Source organism: Callorhinchus milii, unplaced genomic scaffold (genome assembly GCF_018977255.1).
Source record: "Callorhinchus milii isolate IMCB2004 unplaced genomic scaffold, IMCB_Cmil_1.0 Scaffold6, whole genome shotgun sequence".
Lineage (NCBI taxonomy): Eukaryota > Metazoa > Chordata > Chondrichthyes > Chimaeriformes > Callorhinchidae > Callorhinchus > Callorhinchus milii.
This window is the reverse complement of record NW_024704747.1, coordinates 14792535-14816985: the sequence shown is the minus strand read 5'-3', so window position 1 is coordinate 14816985 and position 24451 is coordinate 14792535. Positions and strand designations below refer to the sequence as shown.

The 24451-nt window shown below is 45.6% G+C and overlaps 1 protein-coding gene across 1 annotated transcript; it reads right to left on the bottom strand.

The window, feature by feature from the left end:
- flacc1 (flagellum associated containing coiled-coil domains 1) lies at window positions 1-23188 on the bottom strand. Its single transcript, XM_042336220.1, has 15 exons — window positions 23172-23188; window positions 21589-21678; window positions 20784-20865; window positions 14617-14741; window positions 14112-14132; window positions 12594-12687; window positions 11761-11822; window positions 10548-10645; window positions 9759-9811; window positions 9312-9411; window positions 7128-7231; window positions 5556-5627; window positions 5144-5233; window positions 4358-4467; window positions 1-408 (listed from the first exon to the last, which is right to left on the bottom strand). Exons 1-15 carry the CDS (start codon window positions 23186-23188, stop codon window positions 63-65), a joined length of 1464 nt encoding a protein of 487 aa, XP_042192154.1. The 3' UTR covers window positions 1-62.
- Window positions 23189-24451: the final 1263 nt, after the last annotated feature.

Here is a 24451-nt window from a genome sequence, read left to right as displayed (position 1 = left end):
TTTTTTACCGCTTTAACTTTTAACCTTTTAATTTAACCAAAATAATGCAAACATACAAAAATTCAAGGTGCCTTGTGGCCTTCCACTCGTAGGTCTGGAATATCAGCATTGGACTCCCTCAAGTGATCATAGGCATGTTCACATGTAGGCAGCGGCTTCATTTCGTCATAGGGTCTGCCTTTCCTTAGGCAGGTTGATGGTGGAGCAGGTGGTGATTTTGACACGGTGGATCCCATCCTTGACCGGGGAGGTATGGCAGGTCTTGCAGGTGGAGGGCTTGCCTCTTCACTGCCTTCTTCATATTTTTGCTGAGCCATTGATTCAACCTGTTGCTTCCATCTCTTGTGCTTTTCTTCAACTGTTGCCTGTGCAGCACATAGATCTGCACTCACTAGAGTTAACCGATGCCTGAACAACAACAAGATTCCATTTATAGAGCGCCTTTCACGTCGGGAAGACGTCCCAAAGCGCTGGACAATTGGGTCAGGACCCGAGCATGGGGGAAATGGTCAGGGTGAGGGGAGGGAGGGAGCGAGGAGGGGGGAAATGGTGAGGGGAGGGGGCAGAGAGTTGAGAGGGGAGTTGAAGGCATGGTCAAAGAGAAAGGTCTTGAGACCGGCCTTGAAGGAGGAAAGGGAGGAGGCGGCGAAGGCACTGGGGGATGGAGTTCCAGAGCCTCGGGGCTGAGAGGCTGAAGGCCCGGCCACCGATGGTAGGGCGGTTGGGGTGGGGGATGTGGAGCAGATCGGAGCCAGAGGAACGGAGGGTACGGGCAGGTAGGTAGGGGGATAGTAGGTCGGAGAGGTAGGAGGGAGCGAGGCCGTGAATGGCTTTGTAGGTGAGGATGAGGATCTTGAATTCGATCCTCTGGGAGATGGGGAGCCAGTGGAGGTGAGCGAGGGTGGGAGTGATGTGGTCCTGAAGCCTGGTGCGGGACAGTACATGAGCTGCAGAGTTCTGAATGACCTGCAGCTTGTGGAGAGAGGTGCGGGAAGGCCGGCGAGGAGAGAGTTCCCATAGTCCAGCCTTGAGGTGATAAAGGCGTGGACCAGAGAATCAGCAGCGTGAGGGGTGAGGTAGTGCCGTAGTCTGGCGATGTTCCGGAGGTGATGGAAGGCGGTGCCAGTTGTGGCGCGGATATGAGGGAGAAAGGATAGCTCAGGGTCGAACCGAACACCAAGGTTCCTGATGGCTTTGAGAGGTGGAGAGTGCAGCCTTGGATGCTGATGCTGTCAACACCTGAGGTGCGGAGGCGCTGACGTGAGCCAATCAGGAGGGCCTCAGTTTTACGCACGTTGAGCTGAAGAAAGTTGTCTCTCGTCCAGGACTCGATGTCAGACAGGCAGCTGTCAGGACATCGGTGGTCGTGGAGTTGAGGGTAGAGTTGGGTGTCATCCGCATACATGTGGAAGTTAACCCCATGTCTGCGGATGATGTCACCAAGGGGGAGCATATAGAGGGTGAAGAGGAGGGGACCGAGGACAGAGCCCTGAGGGACACCGCACGAGACAGTGCGGGGGCTGGGGAAAAGCCGTTTGTGGAAACAAAATGAAGACGGTGGGAGAGGTACAACCTAAACCACTCAAGGATAGGGCCTTGAAGGTTGAGGTGGGAGGACAAGCGGTGGAGGAGGATAGCGTGGTTCACTGTATCGAATGCTGCCAATAGGTCGAGGAGGATGAGGAGGCAGAGGGAGCCCTGGTCACAGATGGTCAGGATGTCATCGGTGACCTTGACCAGGGCAGTTTCTGTGCTATGGGCAGCACGGAAACCCGACTGAAGAGGTTTGAATAATGAATGGGTGGAGAGGAAAGGGCGCAGCTAAGAGGCGACAACTCTTTCAAGGACCTTGGACAGGAAGGGGAGGTTGGAGATGGGCCGGTAGCTTGATAGCTGCGACGCATCAAGGGAGGGTTTTTTCAAAGTGGGAGTGATGGTGACAGTTTTTAGGGGAATGGGAACAGAGCCAGAGGAGAGGGACAGGTTGATGATGTCTGTGATATGTGGGGCAAGGAGGTGGAGCTGAGAGATAAGGAGTGGGGATGGGGTCAAGGGAGCAGGTGGTGGGTTTCAGGGATAGGATGAGTTTAGTGACAGAGGGTGGGGAGTGGCCGTGACTGAGTGGCGGAGTTGATGTTGGAGGGAGAGGTTGAGCGAGGAGAGCAGGGAAGAGAAGTCTGAGGAGATGGAGCAGGAGAGGGTGAAGTGCAGGTTGAAGTCGCCCAGGATGATGAGGCGATCAGAGCAGATGCAGAGAGATGTGAGAAGTGTCGAAATATCGGAGATGAAGGTGGGAGAGGTTTTAGGGGGCCGGTAGAGGAGGACGATTTTGAGTGAGAGGAATTAGGGGTGGGAGAGGGTGAGGTGCTCGAAAGAGGGGAAAGAGCCAGAGGAGTAGGGGGATAAGGCAAGTGGTGTCCTTGAGTGGTATCCTTGAGCAAAGGATTTATATTAAAAAAAAGTTACCAACCAGTGGAAGAACCAGGGAACAGAAAAATCACCATATAAACTTACAATCAATTCACTGTACAATATATTTTGGAGGAGTCCTGTAGCTCAGTGGTTAGAGCACTCGCTTTGCAAGTGAGAGACCTGAGTTCAATTCCAGGCAGAGGGCGAAACCTTGGGCAAGTTTCCTTACTCCACACAGAGCCTAATAATAATCCCTCCAAAACCAACAACAATAATAAAAATTTTCATTTTCAATCTACGACTGTTTGTGGGACATTGCTGTGCGCAATTGGCTGCCGCGTTCGCCCACAAATATACAGTCAATTCACTTTACAGTGTGTTCTGTGAAGGGCTTTGGGACGTCCTCCCGACGTGAAAAGCGCTATATCAAATGCAAGGATTATTATTATTATTTTGTGAAGTGCTTTGAGACATTTTGAAGACTTGACAAAGTGCTGTATCAAATGCAAGGATTATTATTATTAAAAGCCTGTTCTTCCACTATATTAATAAAGACAAAGTGTCTGTCTGTCTGTATCTTATAATCACACAATAACTGATTGATGTAGAGATATGGTCCATACCTCATCAGAAAGGTCTTACAACTGGCTGTGTCATGGGCATTTTTGGGGGGATCTCCTATCATGAGCTATATTAAAAAATGCGTCCATTAAGCCCCAATTTATGAGGTATGCAATGTATTCTGCAACTTTGCAGCAACAGACAAAATCACAGATAGAGACATCTATAGTCTGTAACAAATGTATGGCACTTTTTTCTGGTTGTCATGGGAGGTAGAGTCCTCCCATGTGGGACAGACAGACTGAAATAGTAAGAGACACTGGGTGAGAGACAATATATTACAAAGTGTAGTTTTGTGGGAGAAAATATATTAAAGGAGTCCTTCCAAAAGGAGTATATATAAAGCCAAAGTGTATGTGTGTCAATGTACATTCCATATTGGATCCTTTGGTTGCACACAAAGCTGCAATGGGTACAGCTAATATAATAAACTTATTTAGTGCTTACGTTAAAACATCTCAAAGTGCTTAGAATAATTGTCTCCGAGTGAACCTGTCACGTATAGTGACTGTATATGTGCCGAACATGGCAACCAATTTGGGCAGTGCTCCACGAACACCCATGAGCAAATGACCAATTTACCAAGAAATTGGGAGAATTCCCTCTTTGAATACTGTTGAATAAACTCAGGTCTAGAATCCAGTTCAGGTGGGTGTGTGATGTCTCATCCAGAAGACAACCACTGACTATGTAGCCCCCTACCAGAGTGCTAGGCTGAGAGCTCATTGTGTGTTCTACATCAAAGAATTTTGCCAGTTTTGTATCTACTCAACACCCAATTTTGTCTCCTAGGAGTGATAATGAAATTCCAGTTCCTAACAATCCATATCTGGACAACTACTATTTTGGGTATTCCAGATTAACCTGAATTCAAAAGACGTTTTGCAGTGAGGTTCACTTGGAGACATTTGAGGCTTAACCCCTGCCAGCTTGTGATTCACTGCAGCAATTGTCAGCCAAGGTATTTGCCAGCTTGATTTTTCACACCTAACACATTTAGAATGGGAGAACACTGCCTCAGTAAATGACAAACTGTGCTGCTGAAAGCATTGCTGCATCAGTATGAACTAAGCCTGTATTCATGTATGTTATCTTACCTCATCCTTGGGTGCTAAGCCAGGACTGTTAAGCACCTTGGGATATCCTCCCAACATGAAAGGACTATATAAATGAACTTGTATGTGTGTGCATGTGAATATATGTATATATATACACACACACAAGATTCCAAATGTTTGGTGCGTTTCATTTGGAAATGTACTAAAGGGACAATAAGAAGAATTCAAATGTTTAAGACCCAGCACTTGGCAGCTCTGCCTCTTACCTCAGGTCGATGTTCTGATTCAGTAAAAAGTGAATATAATTCCAATATTTGTCATCCACTTCAGAAACTTTTGCATCAAAGTTTTTTTGATACTCCGATATCTCTATGTTCTGAAATAAGGATAGGATTTTCAAAATATTTGCAGGAATACAGTATAATATTTCTCTACACTGATTTTGGAGATGCCTTTATTGTGTACATGTGCACCAAGTATCACAATATTAATGGAGCCAGACTGAAATAATCTTGAATGTACCTGAAAGGGGTTGTTTCAGTCTGTGTTTACAATAGAAACTTAAATGTGTCTTTAGGGTGATGGCAAATTAAATTATAAATAAGCAGCTCTGCTAAGAAGTGCCTCATTTCAAGGTGGAATTTACTTCTGTTTAATATTGGCAGCTCAATGTTCTTCCCCTTTTCCATCATCACTAATGAACTATCAGTGCTCTTTGCAATCACAGTAAGGATTTGTCAGGGAATACAGGCAGAGATGGATCCTACCTCACTGTAATAGCAGCAAAATGTTTACCAGTGTCAGAGGCCAGAAAGTAAAATCAACCCTAGCAACTAGGAAAGTGAAGGAAGTACATTGGGTAAAGCACTGCAATCATATCAGCTCCATGGTAGTTACCCTCTTTTCCTTAAGCATTTTACCTGGAGCTCCCAAGGCTGCTAACAGACGGGAAACCATTCTGTCCTGACCACCTTCAGCAAGCACCAAGGTTTAGCTGTTTTTAAAATTAAGAATGAACAAGCGCATAACAAGGTAAGAAAACTATTGCTTACAGCTGCCCTCAATGCCACCTCAACCTCTTTCAGATGTATACTCTGCAGCTCCAGGGCTTGTGTCTTTTCTGCCAGCTTTATTCTCAGATCCTGAGAGAAAAAACAATTATTTGTAAACTCATTCCTCCTGCCAGTTTGGTACAGACAAAACTGGTCCTCACTAACCCCTAGTACCACTCCCATTTTAGTGTGAATATCTCTTGATATTACACACGGCCCTGAAGCACTCCAGTCCCACACACATTTGTTTAGAAAGACGTGGATGGTACATTTCCTCAATTTGAGAAATGACAACTTGATACTTCCACACAGCTGCTGGGGAGGCTGGTGCTTCAAAATTCATACTTCATGACAGTGATTTAATCCATTGCAGTTTTTTTTAAAGAAGAACCTGGTAAATTTATCTTCATACCTCGATATGCTGATCCGCTTTCTCCAGCTGTCCAACCAGTTCAAACATTGCGTTGTACTTTGTAGTGACCTCCTGTATGAAGGGATGATCAATAGTGAACTCACTGGGCAGCTCATGAAATCGTGGAATTAGATTTTTGTGTTTTTGTTTAAGATTACAGGTTGTTACAGGTCAAAGTGCTCTAAGACACTACTCTGTCTGAAAGGTACTATATAAATGCAAGTTATTGACATTGTAACTCAGTGGGGTCAAATTGTAAATAAATATTTACTTGTGACTGTAACTGTACATTCCCTGCCCCCTCCATACCATCGTCAGTGCCTGAGCCTTTAACTGCTTCATTCTGGAGTGCCTTCTCTCTCTTGCCCCCCCCCCACTTTGTGTTTATATCCTGCCTAAAAATCTACCTCTTCAATTGTGCCTGCCGTCTCCTCCTGTTCTCCTTGCTTGGTCCCTGGCCCCATCGTTAAACATCAAATTCAAGTGCAACATTTATTTCAACAACTGACCTCCCCGCAAAAATCAACAGGAAACTCTGCTCATGGGGGATTTTCTCTGGACTCTGGAAATATTCAGTGATCGAGCTGGCAAGGGCTGAGTTGGCTTAGGTTTAAGAACCAAACTAGAGTGTCCATGAAGTTAAAGGAAATGGAGGAGACATTTCACCCTTCTGCACCCTGATAAAATAAGTGACGACTCATCTGGCATCCACACTGATCCTGAGTACATCTCAGCATGAATGTTAAAGGACTTCCAGAGGCATTCTCCAGTCTATCCCAAGTGGCCATTTCTCTATACAGTTGTTAGACTCCATAAAATGAAACCCATTTTACTATTGGTTGTGTTAAGAGTGTAGCCACTAGTCAACACATTGTCATCAGCTCACTACTCAAATCAAGAGCAAGTCTCTGCTCTACTACTCTCGCAAGTGTTTCCAGCCATTGCTATAGATGCTGCTGAAGGCAGTGCCAGTGTGCCCTAAGATTGTGTATTCTGTGAGGTCACAGTGTATTATACGGACCCACAGTATAGTGGGGGGGGGGGAGAGGGTGGAGGAAGAAGCAGCACACAGTGCGATTACAAAATGGTTATGATCAATGAATTTGACAGAAATTATAATAAATGTTATTTCACATGGCACCTTTCACACCAGGACATCTAAAAGTAATGAGATTATCCCAAGTAATGCATTGGAGTGTCAGATGAGACTATGTAAATTCAACAACAAAAACAACTTGCACTTATATAGCGCCCTCCATACAGGGTAGTCTCAGAGCGCTTAACAGTGGCAGAGCCTGACTCCGCTCCGAGTGCTTACGGCCACCTCCCCCATGCTACTTACAATCTGGAGGGGGCCATAAGCACGGTTGAAGAGGAAGGTTTTCAGGCGAGGAGGAGTGCATTTGAGTAATCCAAAGCTGGAATTTGAATCCACATTCTTCTGACTCAGAGGTGAGAATTCGACCCAACTGAGCCAGGCTGACACATTATGAACTCAATGGGAATGTTCGTATCTTAATTATCTGCTTCCTCACATGCAACAAACACCATGTAAAATAAATTATTTCTCACCTGTATCTCACGTTCATGATGTTCTTTCAAGAAAGTAATCTCGTTTTGGTTTTTGGTTTCTAAAGTTTCCTTCTCCTGCTCAAATATATTTAATAGCACCTGCTCTGTTGGACAAACCAGATGTTTCAATCAGAAACCGTACTATTTGCCTAATGGGAAAGCAATTGGCGGCAGCTGGATTCATACATCTGATACCTGTTGCTCTTGTAGTTCAAAATATTAGGCATTAGCAATGATCATGTTTAAGGAAGTAGTTTTTCTCAGACATTGTGCTTTTTTGAAATCAAACCTTGCTGCACCCACACCCCTGGCATCATCTAGTAACAACAAATTACATTTGTATAGTGTCTCTCGCATAAGGAGGATGTCGCAAAGGCACTGGACAGTCAGGAACCTGCACCCGAGCTGGTGATTGGGATCAGGAGGGGTGGAGGATGGGGAGGGTAAGGGTAGGAGGGTAACTGAAGGCATGGTCGAAGAGGAGGGTCTTGAAGGAGGTGGCGAGGCAGAGGGACTGTGGGATGGAGTTCCAGAGGGTGGTGGGGGGGGCAGAGAGGCTGAAGGCCTGCCCACTAGTTGTGGGGCGGGCGATGCAGGGTACGTGAAGCAGCCTGGAGCCTGCTGAGCAGAGGGAGGGGACAGGTCGGTAGGGGTTTAGGAGGTCATAGAGGTAGAGAGGAGCAAGGCCGTGGAGGGCTTTGAAGGTGAGGACCAGGATCTTGAACTGGGGAGCCAGTGGAGTCTGGCGACGATAGGCGTGATAGGGTCACGGAGCCTGGTGTGGGAGTGGACATGGGCTGCAGAGTTTTGGATGATATGCAGCCTCTGGAGGGAGGAGTTGAGGACAGTTGAGGGTCGAACAGGATGCCGAGTTCCATATTGGCTCTATGAGGCGTAGAGTGCATCCATCAAGGGTGGTGCTGCCAGTGCCTGAGGTCTGGAGGCGTTGCCTGGAGCCAATCAAGTGGGCCTCAGCCTTGTTGACATTCAACTGGAGTAAGTTAGCTCTTATCCAGGACTTGATGTCCGACAGGCAATCTGTGAGGACAGCAGTGGTCCTGGACTCAAGAGTGGAAGCGGAGAGGTAGAGTTGGGTGTCATCCACATGCATGTGAAGTTGACCCCATGTCTACAGATGATATCACCAAAAGGGAGCATGTAGATGTTGAAAAGGAGGGAGGACCAAGGACAGAGCCCTGAGGGAAGCTGCACATGATGGTGTGGGGGCTGGAGGAGAAATCGTTAGTGGAGACAAAATGGAGAAGGTGGGAGGGGTATGATTTGAACCAGGCAAGGGCAGGTCATGAAGAAAACGCAAAATACTGCAGATGCTGGAAATCTGAAACAAAAACAGAAGTCGCTGGGAACACTCAGCAGGTCAGGCAGCATCTATGGAGAAAGGAAAGTGAGTCACCGTTTCGGGTCCACGACCCTTCGTCAGAACTGGGGCATGTTGGGAGGGAGAGGCTTTTAAGGGCGAACAACAACAAAATTACATATATAGATTGCCTTTCATGTCGGGAGGGCGTCCGAAAGCACTGGCAGAGCTAACAGAGAGGACGGGAGGCAGGGCAAGGAAGGCAAAGGAGAAAATGGGGTGTTGGATGTTGAGGCTGGTGGGATGGAAGGTGAGGACTAGGGGGACCCTATCACTGTTCTGGGAAGGAGTGAGGGTGAGGCCTTCTGTGAAGGTTGAGCTGAGAGGAAAGGCGGTGGAGGAAGATAGAATCCATCCAACCCTTTAATCAATTTAGCTAGTTATATCTATAGTGTTATCAATACATGGCATTATCCACCAACCCACTTATACTGGTATCCACTTACACATTTATCTCTAGTGTTATCCATCCAACCATTGTACTATCCCATCAATTCGTAGTATTATCCATTGTGCCCATGGATTCATAGCATTATCCATTCTGATCTCGCTTCTAACCGGCCAGCTTCTACCTTTAATATGACATTCAGTTGTTTTGGACGAAAGCCAACCACTTGTCTTTGATATTGTAGCTGTGACAATATCTACCATTAAAATTTTGCACACATTTTTAAAGAAAATCACTTTTTAAAAAAGCAGTTGGAATAACTGGAATATAATACCATCTGTCAATGAAGAGTACATTTCAGTGCAGGTCACCTCTTGCCCAAGGAGTACATTATTGATGTAAATACTATGCTACTTACTCTGTTCAAACAATTCTTTGTCCTTCACTTTGGTAGAGCCTCTTCTGAAACCCTCTTCCTTCTTTGACCAATTTTCATTCATTTCTTCAATGATGGTTTCCTGAGTTAGAAAAAATATACCCGTTGTGAATCTTGTTTTCACACAGAGAGTTAAACTCCGCACCTCAATCTTTGGCGGGCTCCACTGGCTCTCCATGTCGAAAATGACTGATTTCAAGATCTTTACCCTTGCACCTCTCTGACCTACTCATATTCCACTCCAGCAAAGAACGAAACAAATTGAAACAAACACTTGAACAACTCTTTAGAAGGGAAAGGAATTGGGAATCTATCCCATTGTGTCTCCAACTTGGCCCATACCCTCCCCAGTTTCAAAGCCTGCCTGAAGACTTGCTGTCATCTCTCCCCCTCTCAATACTTGCACGCGTTCTTATGATGACATCTTACCTTATATGTGACAAATGTAGCGTCCAGGAAATCTAGCTGGTCCTTCAGCTCGTCTATAATGAGGAGAGGATTTTTATTATTTATAATACAGGATCACTTGGCCTACACTGCATTTATCCAATATCTCATTCACATGTCAGATGTGCTAATATTAGACCACACAGACATTAGCAGGTGGAATAAGTGAACTAAACAGTTTCTGTAAGCACTCATATACTAAGTTAGGCTTCCTAACAGTGGTGTGGTCGTTAACAATGTACATTGGTTTGCATTAATCCTTATTCACTGATAATATAACAACTTGTATTTACATAGCCCCGTTCACGTATAACCGCCTTTGTTAGCAAAAAAAATAGAAAAATGCATAAGAGCATAATGTATTTTAACTAGAGAATCGAAGAGTTAAATAATGTAGACAGTAATTAAACAGATCCAGGAATAATTCAATAATGCCTTTGCCAAATTACATTCAGTTTGATAATAAGGGCAGGTTTATCAGTTCAGATTTAATTAAAAGGAAGCTTAGAACAGGAGGAAATGGTCTTTAACGCCACTGGATATAAAATTACATTTGAAACAAATTGTTAAATTAAGGAAATGAATGGGTACTCATTACATTATCGGGAACTATATCCCACACATGACGCCAAGACGCAGGAACGTTGCCTGGAAAGTAGGTAACATCGGAAGGATTTTTTGTGAGTCGGCACAACGTACTTCCAGATTCCTTATCTAAGGAATGCTGTTTGAAGCCACCGTGCTTTTGTGATCTCAATGAAAGGGACTTACCGTACTGCTGCTGCGCGTCAACCATTTGCACCTTTAGTTTCTCCTTAAAATGGATCTGCAGTTGCTGGATTTCTGCCGAATGCTTCTCCTCCACTATGCTGCAATCAACCCAAAAACAAAGGATCCATTTAAAACTTGCATTTTGATTTCACTCCCATGACCCCCTTCCCCACACACGTAATACCAGACACAACAAATTTACATTTATAAAGCACCTTTCATGTCAGGACGGTGTCCCAAGGACAATCCAGGGTTTGCATCAGAGCTGGGGCGGATACCACAAGAAAAACAATATTCCAGAATATTCATTATTCCCACATTTGTTATTTATCCTCCCTCACCTAATATCATTCCTCCCCCAAGTTAATTTTCCAATCTCCCACTGCACAGTATCCCTTACGGTGTTCCCTCAATCCTATAAACTTCCAACATTGTTCCCAACAATATTGGGTACTTTTCCAATATTTACCATGGATCAGCACCCAGAAGGGAAAGATAGGTCAAGTTTTCAGATGTCCACCCACTTATCCAGGTCTTTTTATAAGGAGTTAACACGGGCAATGTTTGTTGGAAATTCAGGCCACACATCCACAGTTCTGGTGGGAGGAAGAACTCCTCAACTTGTTGAATCTTAAACCTTTAGTTCTCTTTCCAGTTTCAATAAGATGAAAAGTACAGTCCAGCTTCCTAAGGCAAGGAAATGTGCTTCTTTATAGATCGTGAACCACAGAACCTTTACAGCATAGGTCGTTCAACACATTGTGTCTGTGCTGGTGTTTGAAAGAACAATCCATTCAATCCTATACTCCCCAACGCCCACCCCCAAACCTGCCTTCAATTTAACCTTTAGATTTCCATCTGGCTCCCTCTTGAAAGCTATTACGGAATCCTGTATTAAACAACACTTCCAGCAGATCATCCCACATCGTAACAACATATTTTGCTAACTATCCTAATTGTCTGCATCAAAGCCAGTCGCAGGTGGCAAACACCACGGCAGCATCTCAGCAAATCTGGCACTAGCCCTAAAGGAGGGAGAAAGTGTGGTAGAGTGTATACTTTGTAGCACAATGTAGGTACAGAATAGGTCAGGTGCATTGCGATGCAATATTCCTATCCGATATTCCCATCTTTGTGCAATTGTTAATTTGGTGGGACATATTTAAAGAGTCACTATCTCTTCTCTCACTCCTACAGTTGTCATTGTCCTTACCTGATTTCCTCCTCGTGCTGTCTCTTCAACTCTTTGCTTTCCTCCACAATTTCAGTCACATACTGGAACCAACAACATTCAACAGTGAGACATCCCCCAAATCCACTTAGATGCAATTATTTACATCTCACTCTGCAGCATGAATTCATGACCCCCTGACTCGAGGTGAGAGAGCTGAGCCGAGCTGAGAGCTGATGAGCTGAGAAGTGACAAAGGGGGTTTCCATCCACGTGTATGCAGATGATACCCAACTCTACCTCTCTGCCTCCACCCTTGACTCCAGGACCACTGCTGTCCTGACAATGTCTGTCAGACATCAAATCCTGGATGAGAACTAACTTTCTACAGTTGAATGTCAACAAGACTGCGACCCTCCCAATTGTCTCTCGTCAGCACCTCCACACCTCAGGCACTGACAGCATCATCATCCATGTATGCACACTCCACCTCACCGAGCCAGTCTGGAACATTGCGGCCTTGTTTGACCCTCAACTATCCTTTCTACCCCACATCCGTGTCATGACCCACTCTGCCTTCCCCCACCTCTGCAACATTGCCCGGCTCTGCCATTGCCTCAGCCCTCAGGCTGCCAAAACCATCATCCATGCATTCATCACATCTAGACTCAACTACACCAATTCCCTGTTTTGTCATCCTTCCCAACTCTTTCCTCCACGGGCTGCAGATCATCCAGAACTCTGTAGTTCATGTTCTCTCCTGCACCAGGCTCCGTATCATCTGAAGCGCCTGCTCTCCATTGGACATAAACTGGAAAACGACATGTGTGAGTGCACACGCACATATACAAACAACGAACTGAAGTTTCACCTGACCTTGGTGCGAATTGTGACTTGATTACAACGCTCCTCTTCCAGCATTTGAACCAGTTGAGAAATCTGGTTCTGCAAATCCACCACCAGATCTTCCCTGGAAAGCCAAGATTCACAAAAATCGAATCAAACATCTGACATGAGAGGCCTGTCTCCCATCTCCATTAACAGGATGTTCAGGAGAAAAAAGACCAAGCTGAATTCCACCTTTCAGTCAGATGGACAACTTTTCCCTCCCCCAGTGAGGAAGTGCCAGTCCTCCACTCAGTTCCTCTCCATGTAGCATGGCTCTACTGGAGAAAAGAGCAGACCTAGCTTGGACCCTGTGTGGTCCCACAGTGTAATAATAATAATCCTTGAATTTGATATAGCGCTTTTTACGTCGGGAGGACGTCCCAAAGCGCTTCACAGAACACACTGTAAAGTGAATTGACTGTATATTTGTGGGCGAACGCGGCAGCCAATTGCGCACAGCAATGTCCCACAAACAGTCGTAGAATGAAAATGACCAATTTATTATTGTTTTTGGTTTTGGAGGGATTATTAGTAGGCTCTGTGTGGAGTAAGGAAACTTGCCCAAGGTTTCGCCTGGAATTGAACTCAGGTCTCTCACTTGCAAAGCGAGTGCTCTAACCACTGAGGTACAGGACTCCGTGTAGCATGGGTATTGGCACTACAGCAGGTCTACGGTCTGTCACGGACACCTTGTTTTTAATAATGCTCTACCTTGTTCTAATGATATTTGCTGTAGATAATCTATGTGTAGAGATTTGTGTTAAAATAAGCCACTTTGCTTTAAGCGCAATTATGATCCACCACCAAAAATATAATTTCCAGTACAGGCGTGAAGACACAAAATCTGTGACCTGGGTGAGTGTTGCAACAAAAAAGGCGGGAAAAGGGTCACATGGGCCTAGAGTGGGAACCCAGTGGTACATTGGAAGAGAAGCAGAATGAAATTGGAAGGAAAGAGTATTGAGAGATGCATTGTAAAGGGGAGGAGTTAAGAGGAGGGGGCTCATTAGACTCGGGGTTGCTCTTCACCTTTAGTGTCATCAAGAAGGTATAATCATATATCTGGCAGTGTGAGTGAGATATAGGGTTGCAAGGACCAATAAAATACCATTGTGTTTTCTAAAAAGAGTGCATCTCGAGTCTCTGTTAAATTTAAGTTGGGAGAGATACAAACAGGTTGCTGCGGAAGTCAGCTGTCTGGTAGTGCAAAGGACACTGAGAAAAGCATCCCATTGTTGTGCTATAAGGCATTGGGTCTATCGGTTGTGTTAATTCTCACTTAGTGAAGTTTCACATAGAACTTGCATGTCATAGAGAAGAATACACAGGAGCCATCTTGTCCACCATGCGCTTTACATAACATGGTTATACATTAAGGGGTGAGAACCGTCATAAGTCTCCCTAAAACACATCTAAGAACTCCCAACTGTGTTTGGAGAGTTCTTTCCACACAGCGCTCAGTAATCCATTGCTAGTTTTCAATGCGCCTCAAGAGCAAATACTCACACCTTATGTTCTGGCACGTGCCTGAAAAATTAAATTAAAAAAAAGTTAGTGACTGGAGCAAAATTCCAAGCTCTGTTCTTACCTCGCATGCTACCGAAGATCACCAACCTGCAGCATTAACCAGTGCCCCCCTATTACTAGCTAAAGGTTATACTTCTCAGATTAAAACACAAAAAGTCTTTGCACAGCAATTTGTAAAACACAGTAAACACAAATGTCTGGTCTCCTGTCTCACTCAGATCCATTGGGTTTCATTGTCAATAATACAACGTCACACAACTCTGCAATAATCCAAGATCTAATCCCAATTCCCTGGGTCTGATGTGACTGTGTCGTATACACTAGCCGGGGATGAGCCCACTGACAGGAATTATTCTGCACACAGAGGAAACCAAATTGGCTGTGATCTTCAGTGGCCTACCATCAGAATAAAACTGAATCCTGGAGTCTCTCTGGCTAAGATATAGGTAGTGGGTAGGGTTTAGAGTCTAAATGAGATGGTTACCTTTCCACAACCTGCACTGTATCATGAGGGTGCCCGAAGAATTCATCACAGAGGGTGGCATGAACGCGGCTTTTAGTCCGAGACAAGACATACCCAGGGGAGATGACTACGGATTCCCCGGTCTTCTGTAAAATGGAACATAGTTATTCATCTGCTTTCTTAAGCAATCATTCTACCGGGATCCATTACTTTAGTGCTCCCATCACACTGCAATATGCATTGGTGCCCTGGTGAACTGCACAATGCATTACAGTGTGCCATTGCATTGGTGCACTATCATAATGGACCAAACGTTGCACTGTGACATGCATTGGTGCTATTCAGCTTCACAGAGGGGAGATTCCCCATTTTCACTCTCAGCTTTTAGCTGGGAGTTAAACACCACCAAAGCCAAACATCCTTGTGATAAGGAATAATGCACAGTGTATGAAGGAAATTATTACATTTTATAACTAAAAATGGCCAAACATTCAAAATGCTCTATAAGTGTTCAATAGATGTGTCTCACAAACTAGAGTGTGCGATGGAGTTTAGCTATAACCATATAGCTTGTGATTGTGAACACTGACTGACCAACCTCACACTGCTTGTCCAGCTAGGATCACTGTACCCGTTAGAACTTTGGCTTGAAGGGTTAACAGGAGCTAAGTGGTCATTTGCACACCACAGGTAGCAGGAACTGTTAAAGGATGTTGTTGTCTGAAAGAGGCCTAATTTACATGGAAAAGAATTGTCTGTATGAAGTGTATTGTGTGAGTGTGAGAGTACTCGCACAAGAGGATAAAACAAATCTAAGTTTTGAGCAGACAGCAGAGTTGTACCTTGGAAGGCATTTGTTACAAACAAGAGGGTGAGCTCGCTCCCCTACTCAAACCGTGAGTGCCAGCATTTTATGTATTATGACTCCGACTTAACTTAAGGCTTTGGGGTGCCGTCAAAATATATGCTTGTGTCCATTAAATATTTTAAAGTTATTTCAAGAAGTGTGTATTTTAAAGTTGTTAATATGAACAGGATACAGGTTTTGTCCTCCGAACTCTGATCACTGAAGCATTGGGTATCAAATACCAAGCTCTGTGACAGGAAACCCATCACCATGTTCAAGAGTATCAAACCAAGCTCAGGTAGTGAAGTGAGGGGTAAGCAGGTTGGAGAGATAGGGAGGTGTGAGGGCATGAAGGGATTTGAAAACGAGAGAGAAGATCTTGAAATTGATCCGTTCAGTAATTGGGAGCCAGTGGAGCCTCACAAGGACTGGTTTGATTCCTTCCCATCATTTCTTTAAAAGAGAATTGGAGATACAGAAATTGGCTGCTATGTTCGCCTACAAGTAGTCACTACACTTAACAGTAATTACTGCTATGTTTTGTGATGTTTTGATATTTGGGATGTCCTCCCGACGTGAAAGGTGCTATACAAATATAGTTTGTTGTTAATTTGTTGTATTATACCTGTATCTAAATTCCAAATGTCTAGTCTGCAAGTTATTTTGTATTAAACTGAGACAATATTAATTTTCAGTTTACTGGTGTTTGCATATTATTGTTGACTTTAAGCCACAACTTGTGGAGTCCTGTAGTTCAGTGGTTAAAGCACTCGCCTTGCAAGCGAGACACCTGGGTTCAATTCCAGGCAGAGGGCGAAACCTTGGGCAACTTTCCTTACTCCACACGCCTAATAATAATCCCTCCAATACAAAAAACAATAATAAATTGGTCATTTTCAATCCACGACTGTTTGTGGGACATTGCTGTGCCCAATTGGCTGCCGCGTTTCGCCCACAAATATACGTTCAATTCATTTTACAGCATATTCTGTGAAGCGCTTTGAGACGTCGAGAAAATGTGAAAAGCACTATATCAAATGCAAGGATCATTATTATTATTGTTTCCAATGCATCCCATCAACACGTGAAAATCCCAGAGATAGATTGTTGTTATGGAATGAGCACTCTCCCTGGAATCCCGGGAAACTATTAGCAGGTTGGCAAGAGCTAAAGCTTGGGGACCCCAGTGTGTGTGATAGAGTACTGCTGGAGTCTAATCAGCTAAAACCACTTGGCTTGCCATTGAAATTGCTGTCTGGCAAGCTTTCCGGCTGCTTATCCAGCACCTCTCTATCCTTTAAGGATTTGGCTTGCAGGGTTAATAATAATAATCCTTGCATTTGATATAGCGCCTTATCACGTCTTCTGGATGTCTCAAAGCGCTTCACAGAACATACTGTAAAGTGAATTGACTATATTTGTGGGCGAAACGCAGCAGCCAATTGCACACAGCAGTGTCTCACCAACAGTCATGGATAGGACCAGAGAGCCCCAGCAGTGTGAGGAGGGAACTGAGTGAGGTGGAACAGAGTGAGAATTCTGTTAAGGAACGTTGTGAGAGTGGGAATTCGGTGTAGACGGGGAAAGAGGTGCATAATTATAAACTATATAAGTTATATTAAAATAATACAAAATATGTCTGGGAATATGGCAGGGCAGCTGAGACCAGTTGCAGGCACAATGTGTGCCATGTGGGAACTCCAGGATGATTTGTATGTCCTGGACAGACACGTGTGTAGGAAGTGCCTCCGGCTGTCCAAGCTTGAGCTCAGAGTTTCTAAGCTTGAGGAGAGGTTGGTGTCCCGAAGAGGGGACGGGCAGTGCAGAAACCACCTGAGCGCGTGACACTCATAAACCAGTTCGCTGTACTGAATACTGGTCAGGGTGATGACACCACTGGGGAGGGGAGTCAAAAGCAAATGATTGCACAGGGGGACACAGAAGAGCGTCAATGCAATTGTCATTGGGGACACAATGGTGAAAGGAGTAGACAGGCGTTTCTGCAACCAAAGACGTGATTCGCATGGTATGTTGTCTCCCTGGTGCCAGAGTTAAAGACATCACAGAACAGGTGCAAAACATTCTACAGAGAGAAGGGGAACATCCAGCAGTCATGGTCCATGTTGGGATCCATGACATGGGGGAAAAAAAGAGCTGAGATCCTACAGGGAGAGTATCAGAAGCGAGGGAAAAAGCTAAAGAGTAGGACCTCAAAGGTGGTGATCTATGCCTCTTGCAAGTTAGTATCAAAACAGCAGGATCAAATGCATGAATGCATGGCTGGAGATATGGTGCAGAAAGGAGGGCTTCAGGTTCCTGGATCATTGGGACCAGTTCTGGGGCAGGTGGGACCTGTACAAAGTGGATGGGTCACACCTGAACAGAGCTGGAACCAATGTCCTGGCAAGGAGGTTAACTAGTGCTGTGGGGAAGGGTTTAAACTAATTTTGAGGGGGGAAGGGAATCAGAATGTAGCATTAGAGAGGACTTACAAGTTACATAGAGGGCTGGGAGAGACGAATAGTAATATAATCAGGAGTAATACAGAAAAAGGAGGGATTAGATGGGGAAGAAATGCAGAGCAGACTAAGTCGGTCTTGGAGTGCATGTATGTAAATGCACGGAGTGTGAAAATAAGGTTGGTGAGCTGTAGGCTCAAGTTGCCAGATGGGGTTATGATGTGTTGGCTCAAACAAGGGCAGGAACGGGAGCTGAATATTCCTGGCTACAATGCATTCAGGAGGGACAGGGAAGGAAAAAAAGGAGAGGAGGTAGCAATTTTGGTTAAAGACAGTTACAACGCTGGAAAGGGACGATGTGCTGGAGGGTCCAAAATCAGAATCTATTTGGTTAGTTAAGGAGCAGAAAAGGAGCTGTTACTCTGTTAGGTGTATATTATAGACCACCAAATAGTGGGAAAGAGATAGACGAGCAAATCTGCAAGCAGATTTCAGAAAGATGCAAACCAATAGAGTAGTGATCTGGGGTACTTCAATTATCCTACCATAGACTGGCAAAATAACAGTTTAAAGGACAAGGCTTCCTGAAATGTGTGCAGGATAGCTTTCTGGATCAGTATGGTTCCAGCCCACAAGGAAGGAAGCAGTGCTGGATCTAGTTCTGGGGAATGAAGTGGGGCAAGTGGAGCAGGTTTCAGTAGGAGAACATCTGGACAACAGTGATCACAACATCATTAGCTTTAGAGTACTTATGGAACGGGACAAGGAATAAGCAAAGTTAAAGATACTCAACTGGAAGAGGACTAATTTCAGGGAGTTAAAAAGCGACCTAGCCAAGGTGGACTAAAAAGGATTGGTAGGTAAATCAGCTAACGATCAATGGAAAGCCTTCAAGGAGGAGATAGTTCGGGGACAGAACAAATATATTCCCACAAAGGGGAAAGGTAAGGCAACCAAACCTCCCTGGATGAATGAGGAAATTGGGATAAAAATAAAACAGAAAAAGGAGGCTTATGATAAATGTCAGGTCCAAAATACAGAAGATAATCAAATAGAATATAGAAAGTACAGAGAAGAACTGAAAAAGGAAATAAGAGGGGCAAAGAGATTGCATGAGAAAAGCTTAGCGGGTAACATAAAAGGGAACCCTAAGGTATTTTATCAACTATAAGGAATAAAAGATTAGTCGAAGGTAGGGTGGGTTCCAATTAGGGACCAAAGAGTAAATCTTCTTGTGGAGACAGAGGTCGACGTACTGAATGAGTACTTTGCATCGGTCTTCACAACAATAATAATAATCCTTGCATTTGATATAGTGCTTTTCACGTCTTCTAGACGTCCCAAAGCGCTTCACAGAATATACTGTAAAGTGAATTGACTGTATATTTGTGGGCGAACGCGGCAGCCAATTGCGCACAGCAGTGTCCCACAAACAGTCGTAGATTGAAAATGACCAATTTATTATTGTTTTGGTTTTGGAGGGATTATTATTAGGCGTGTGGAGTAAGGAAACTTGCCCAAGGTTTTGCCCTGCCTGGAATTGAACTCAGGCCTCTCGCTTGCAAAGCGAGTGCTTTAACCACTGAGCTACAGGATACAGCCAATGCCACAGGATCGGAGGAGAGGGTAGAGAAATTGAATAAGAATAAACAGAGGAGGTACTAAAAAGTTTATCGGTGCTCAAGGTAGATAAGTCATCTGGTCCGGACAGGATGCATCCTAGGTTACTGAGGGATGTAAGGGTGAAAATAGCAGAGGCTCTGGCCACAATTTTTCAATCTCCTTGGACACTGGGGTGGTGCCAGAGAACTATAGGGTTGCAAATGTTACTCCCCTGTACAAAAAGGGGCAGAAGGATAAACCAGGAAACTACAGGCCAGTCATATGTTTATATGGATTTTCAAAAGGCATTTGATAAAGTGCTATATAAGCGGCTTGTAAGCAAAGTAGAAGCCCACAGTATTAAAGGGTCAGTGACAGCATGTATTCAGAACTGGCTGGGAGACAGAAAGCAGAGAATGGTGGCGAAGTGTTGTTTTGACTGGGGCGAAGTGTGCAGTGTTGTTTCTCAGGGGTCAGTATTGGGACCATTGCTATTTTTGATCTATATAAATGACCCGGACTGGTAAAATGGGCAGATACGTGGCAGATGAAGTTTAATGTGGAGAAATGGAAAGTGATGCATTTGGAAAGAAGAATGAGGAGAGGCAATATAAGCTAGAGGGTACAGTCTTAAAGGGGGTAAAGGAATAGAGAGATCTGGGTGGGTTCATTTAAGTAAACCTTTGAAGGTGGCAGGATAGGTAGATAAAGCTGTTAAAAAAAGCTTATGGGATACTACCGAGACCTCCACTGAGGGCTGGCTCAATTCCGAAATTCCATTGCCAGCTCCAAGAAGACCCCACTTACCTCAACCCCACCCCCAAGGATAGCACATAGTCTTGCCACAGGTTGGGCAGGACATCATCTGCAGTGGAGGCCTGTCTGGCTCAAAAAACAAAATATTGAGACGGCCACACAGAATTGATTCTCTTTATATATTAATAAAAATTGAGTGTCTGTCTGTGTGTCAATGTATCCGACAATCACACAATAACCAATTGACGGAGAGACGTGGTTTATACCTCATTGGAAAGGTCTTGCAACTGGTAGTGTCATGGTTATGGGTGAGAGGCTGAGAGAGAGACTGAGGAAGAGAAACTGTAGACAGAGAGAGAGACAGACACACACAGACCCTGTTACCTCCTCTTCCCCAGGAAGATGGGAAGCCCATGGGTAATACCTAGACCCAGCCTTGACCCTCAGAAACGTGCCTCTCCCATTGATTTCCAGGTGACATGCCACAAGTTTATTGACAACTTTGTGGAGATTTAACCACTTACCGTGGAATGTTCTGGGAATGTTTTACCCTTTTCACATTTTCTACACAACTCCAAGGCTGTGCTGATGCCGGTCGAGCACAATCTAGAGAAAAAGAGACACTCAAACCTGTTTCATCCAAGAAGAGAAGTGATTCCCCCTCCCCTCAGGAACACCTGTTGGCTAACAGCTGCTTGAATTTGGATAGAGACTCATGTGGAGTATAAACAGGGGCATGGACTGGTTGGGCCAATGGGCCGGTTTTTGTGCTGTACATTGTTTTCAATAATGCCCTTCACACAGGATAGCCTCTCTGAGCACTGATTGGTATCGTAGCTACTCTTCCTGAGTAAGCTTCCAACTAATAGGATCTTTTCCACTAAGTGTTCCTAACACAAAGTCATGCTGGGTTTCCAGATAAGATCCCTAGGGAATCCAAATGAGGTTTTCCTAAGGTACCGGAAACCTTGATGGCTCTCTCCTGCCTCCCACCCCAAAAAAACCATATTACTCCATCAACAGCTTGCACTTATATAGCGCCCTTCATGTAGTGTTACGTCTCCAAGCTCTTCACAGTGGTACGATTTAGACTCCCAAACAAAGGAGTAGGTAACCATAGAAGGGGTTGAAAATGTAGATTTTTAGGTGGGAATTGAAGACAGATAAATAAAGTGGTGAGGCCGAGGGATTGAGGTAGGAGTTCTAGACATTGGGGGCATAATGACTGAAGGCTTGGGCACAGGGGAAGGAATGCAGAACGTGCCTGCATTGAGGCACCTGCAAGGCTCGGACATCTCCACTCTGCACCATTGCAATAATCTGTCTTACTTGTTTGTTGTCTGACTGTTGTTGGCAGAGTCTGGAGTCTTCTTACCGACCAGGTTATTCTTTGATGAAGCCTCTCCACCTCTGACCAACCTGAGAAGAGGAAAAGGGCTGGTTAGAATACCCTGTGAGATTTAAAATCACTAAAAATCCATCACAATAGATTTTAAAATTAATCAAAGAAAACTGCAGATGCATTATTCTATAGCCAGAAAATATGAAATTCAAGCCTGCAGGCATGGGGATTTGTAATATAATCCTTAAACCTGACCACATGGCTGTCACAGAGCAATTTCTCATAAACATACATGAAGTGAAATGACAAATGTATCTGGAAAATTGTTCACCATAGCGTTAAATAGTGCCATGGAGTCTTCCTGTCTGCTCCGAGTCTCAGTGTGCGCACATTGGCTGCCGCAATTGACCCGAGCTGTTTCCCAAGATGTTCCCGACCCTGTCCCCTTCCCTCCACTACTCCCTGACTGCCACTTCCCCCACTCTCGCCGCAAGGCCCACCGGTCCTCACCCACGGGAGCCCACCTTTGCTCCCTCGCTCACATCCCCATTCAATCCGTCTGCCCATCCACTCCCCCACTCATCTCCCCCACACTTCCACCAATGACTGTCCCCTCCGCATTGGTCTGCAGAACGTCCGCTCACTAACCAACAAGTCCCTCACAATCCACGACCTCACCGTTGAGGAAAATATCCTCTCCCTCACCAAAACCTGGATTACACCAGGCGACACCTTCCCACTAGTTCTTCGACTAATCTTCGACCATGCCATCGGCCACCCGCTTTTCCCTCCCCTTCCCCCCCAACCCCAGCTCGTGTCTAAAATGCTGTACTCTGTCCAGCGCCTTGGGACGTCCTCCCGATGTGAAAAGTGCTATACAAATGTAATCTTGTTGTTGTTGAGGCCACACTTCCAGGTTACACATTTCATCAAACCCCATGGCCTAATCACCGTGGTGTGGTTCTCATCTCCCAGTTCCCCCTTGGCCTTTCCCCTTACTCCTCTGGAATCTTCCCCTTCTTTGAACACCTTACCCTCTACCACCCCTGCAGGCTTTCCCTCAAAATCCTCCTTGTTTACCATCCCCCAAGCCTTCCCCCACTTTCCTCTCCACCCTCCTATCTTCCCTCTCCCTCTGCTCTGAACACCTCCTAACCTTAGGTGACTTCAACCTCCACTTCAGCCCCTCCTGCTCTACCTCTGCCGACTTCTCCTCCCTCCTCTCTTCCCTTAACCTCTTCCTCCTCATCCACTCCCCCACCCACGACCGTCGCCACCCCCTTGATCTGGTGATCACCCGGAGCCTCACCGTCTCGGACATCACCATCATCGATAAAGCCATCTCGGACCATCACTTCATCTCCCTCAACACCTCCATACCCCTTCCTCAATCATCACATACCGTCCGTGGAAAAAAAAATTCCTCCCTCTCGCTCTCCACTGCTCTGAAGTCATCTGAACTCCTACACCTCTATCCTTCCCTGACCGATCTCCCCTCCTCACTCTCTTTTCTCCATAACTCACTCTCCTCTATTCTGGACTCTATTCTGGACTCTCTTGCCCTCCTCACCTCACGAACTGCCTCATACTCTCCCTGGTTCACCAGCCATCTCCGTTCCCTCAAGATACAAATGCGAGCTGCTGAACGCGCCTAGATCAAATCCAAACTGATAGTCCATCGGCAGATTTGGCTTCACTATACCAAGACTACTGCTGCGCTCTTGCCTCTGCCAAATCCTCTTCTACTCCAAGGTTATCCCAGGCAAAATACAACCCCCGGCTTCTCTTTTCCACCACAAACCGTCTCCTCCGTCCACCTTCCCATGCCTCGCCCATCCTCTCCTCAAACTCCAACTGTGAGGAGGATGCTGGATTTCCTTGAATCCAAAATCGAGGGGTTACGTTCAGCCACCTCAGCCCCAGCCACCGACACCCCCACATCACCTCTCCCTCATGACCCACCCCCCCCCATCCCCCTCATACTCTTTCGAGCCTATCTCTCCCTCCTCCCTCACCACGACTGTTCGCAAACTCAAACCTACCACCTGCTCCCTCGATCCCATCCCCATCTCTCTCCTCATCTCCCATCTCCACCTTCTGGCCCCCCTCCTGTCCAATGTCATCAACCTCTCCTTGTCCACCGGTTCAGTTCCCACCCCCCTTAAAACAACCATCATCACTCCCATCCTGAAAAAACCTTCCCTGGACCCATCCCTCCTCTCCAGCTACAGTTCCGTCTCTAACCTCCCATTCCTCTCCAAGGTCCTGGAACGAGTCGTCGCGTCCCAGCTCCACTACTTTCTTTCTTGTTATTCCCTCTTTGAACCCCTCCAATCCGGCTTCCACGCTGCGCACAGCACGGGAACAGCCCTGTCAAAGTCACTAATGACATTCTGAACATCCGTGATCAGGGCTCCCTCTACCACCTTCTCCTACTCAACCTCTCTGCCGCCTTCGACACTGTCGACCACTCCATCCTCATACACCACCTCTCCGCTTTACTTAATCTTCGCGGACCTGCTCTTGCCTGGTTCGATTCCTCTCTCTCTCACCGTCTCCACTTTGTTGCCTCTAACAGTTTCTCCTCCAGGCCCCGCACTGTCACGTCTGGTGTCCCCCAGGGCTCTGTCCTTGGCCCTCTTCTCTTTAATGTCTACATGCTCCCCCTTGGTGACATCATCCGCAGACATGGGGTCAACTTCCATATGTATGCGGATGACACCCAACTCTATCTTTCTGCCTCCACCCTCAACTCAAGCACCACTGCTGTCCTGACAACTGCCTGTTGGACATCAAGTCGAGCCGAGAGCCCAGAGTGAGCTACGTCCGGAGTGAGGCGAGGCCAGAGTA

What these genes read in the sequence shown, in the direction of transcription:
- flacc1 (XM_042336220.1), bottom strand. An exon ending in CAAAGAATTGTTTGAACAGA is followed by an intron (nt 7,232 to 9,311) that starts GTAAGTAGCATA and finishes TTTGTCCAACAG; the next exon opens with AGCAGGTGCTATTAAATATA. An exon ending in AAGCGGATCAGCATATCGAG is followed by an intron (nt 5,234 to 5,555) that starts GTATGAAGATAA and finishes TTTTTCTCTCAG; the next exon opens with GATCTGAGAATAAAGCTGGC.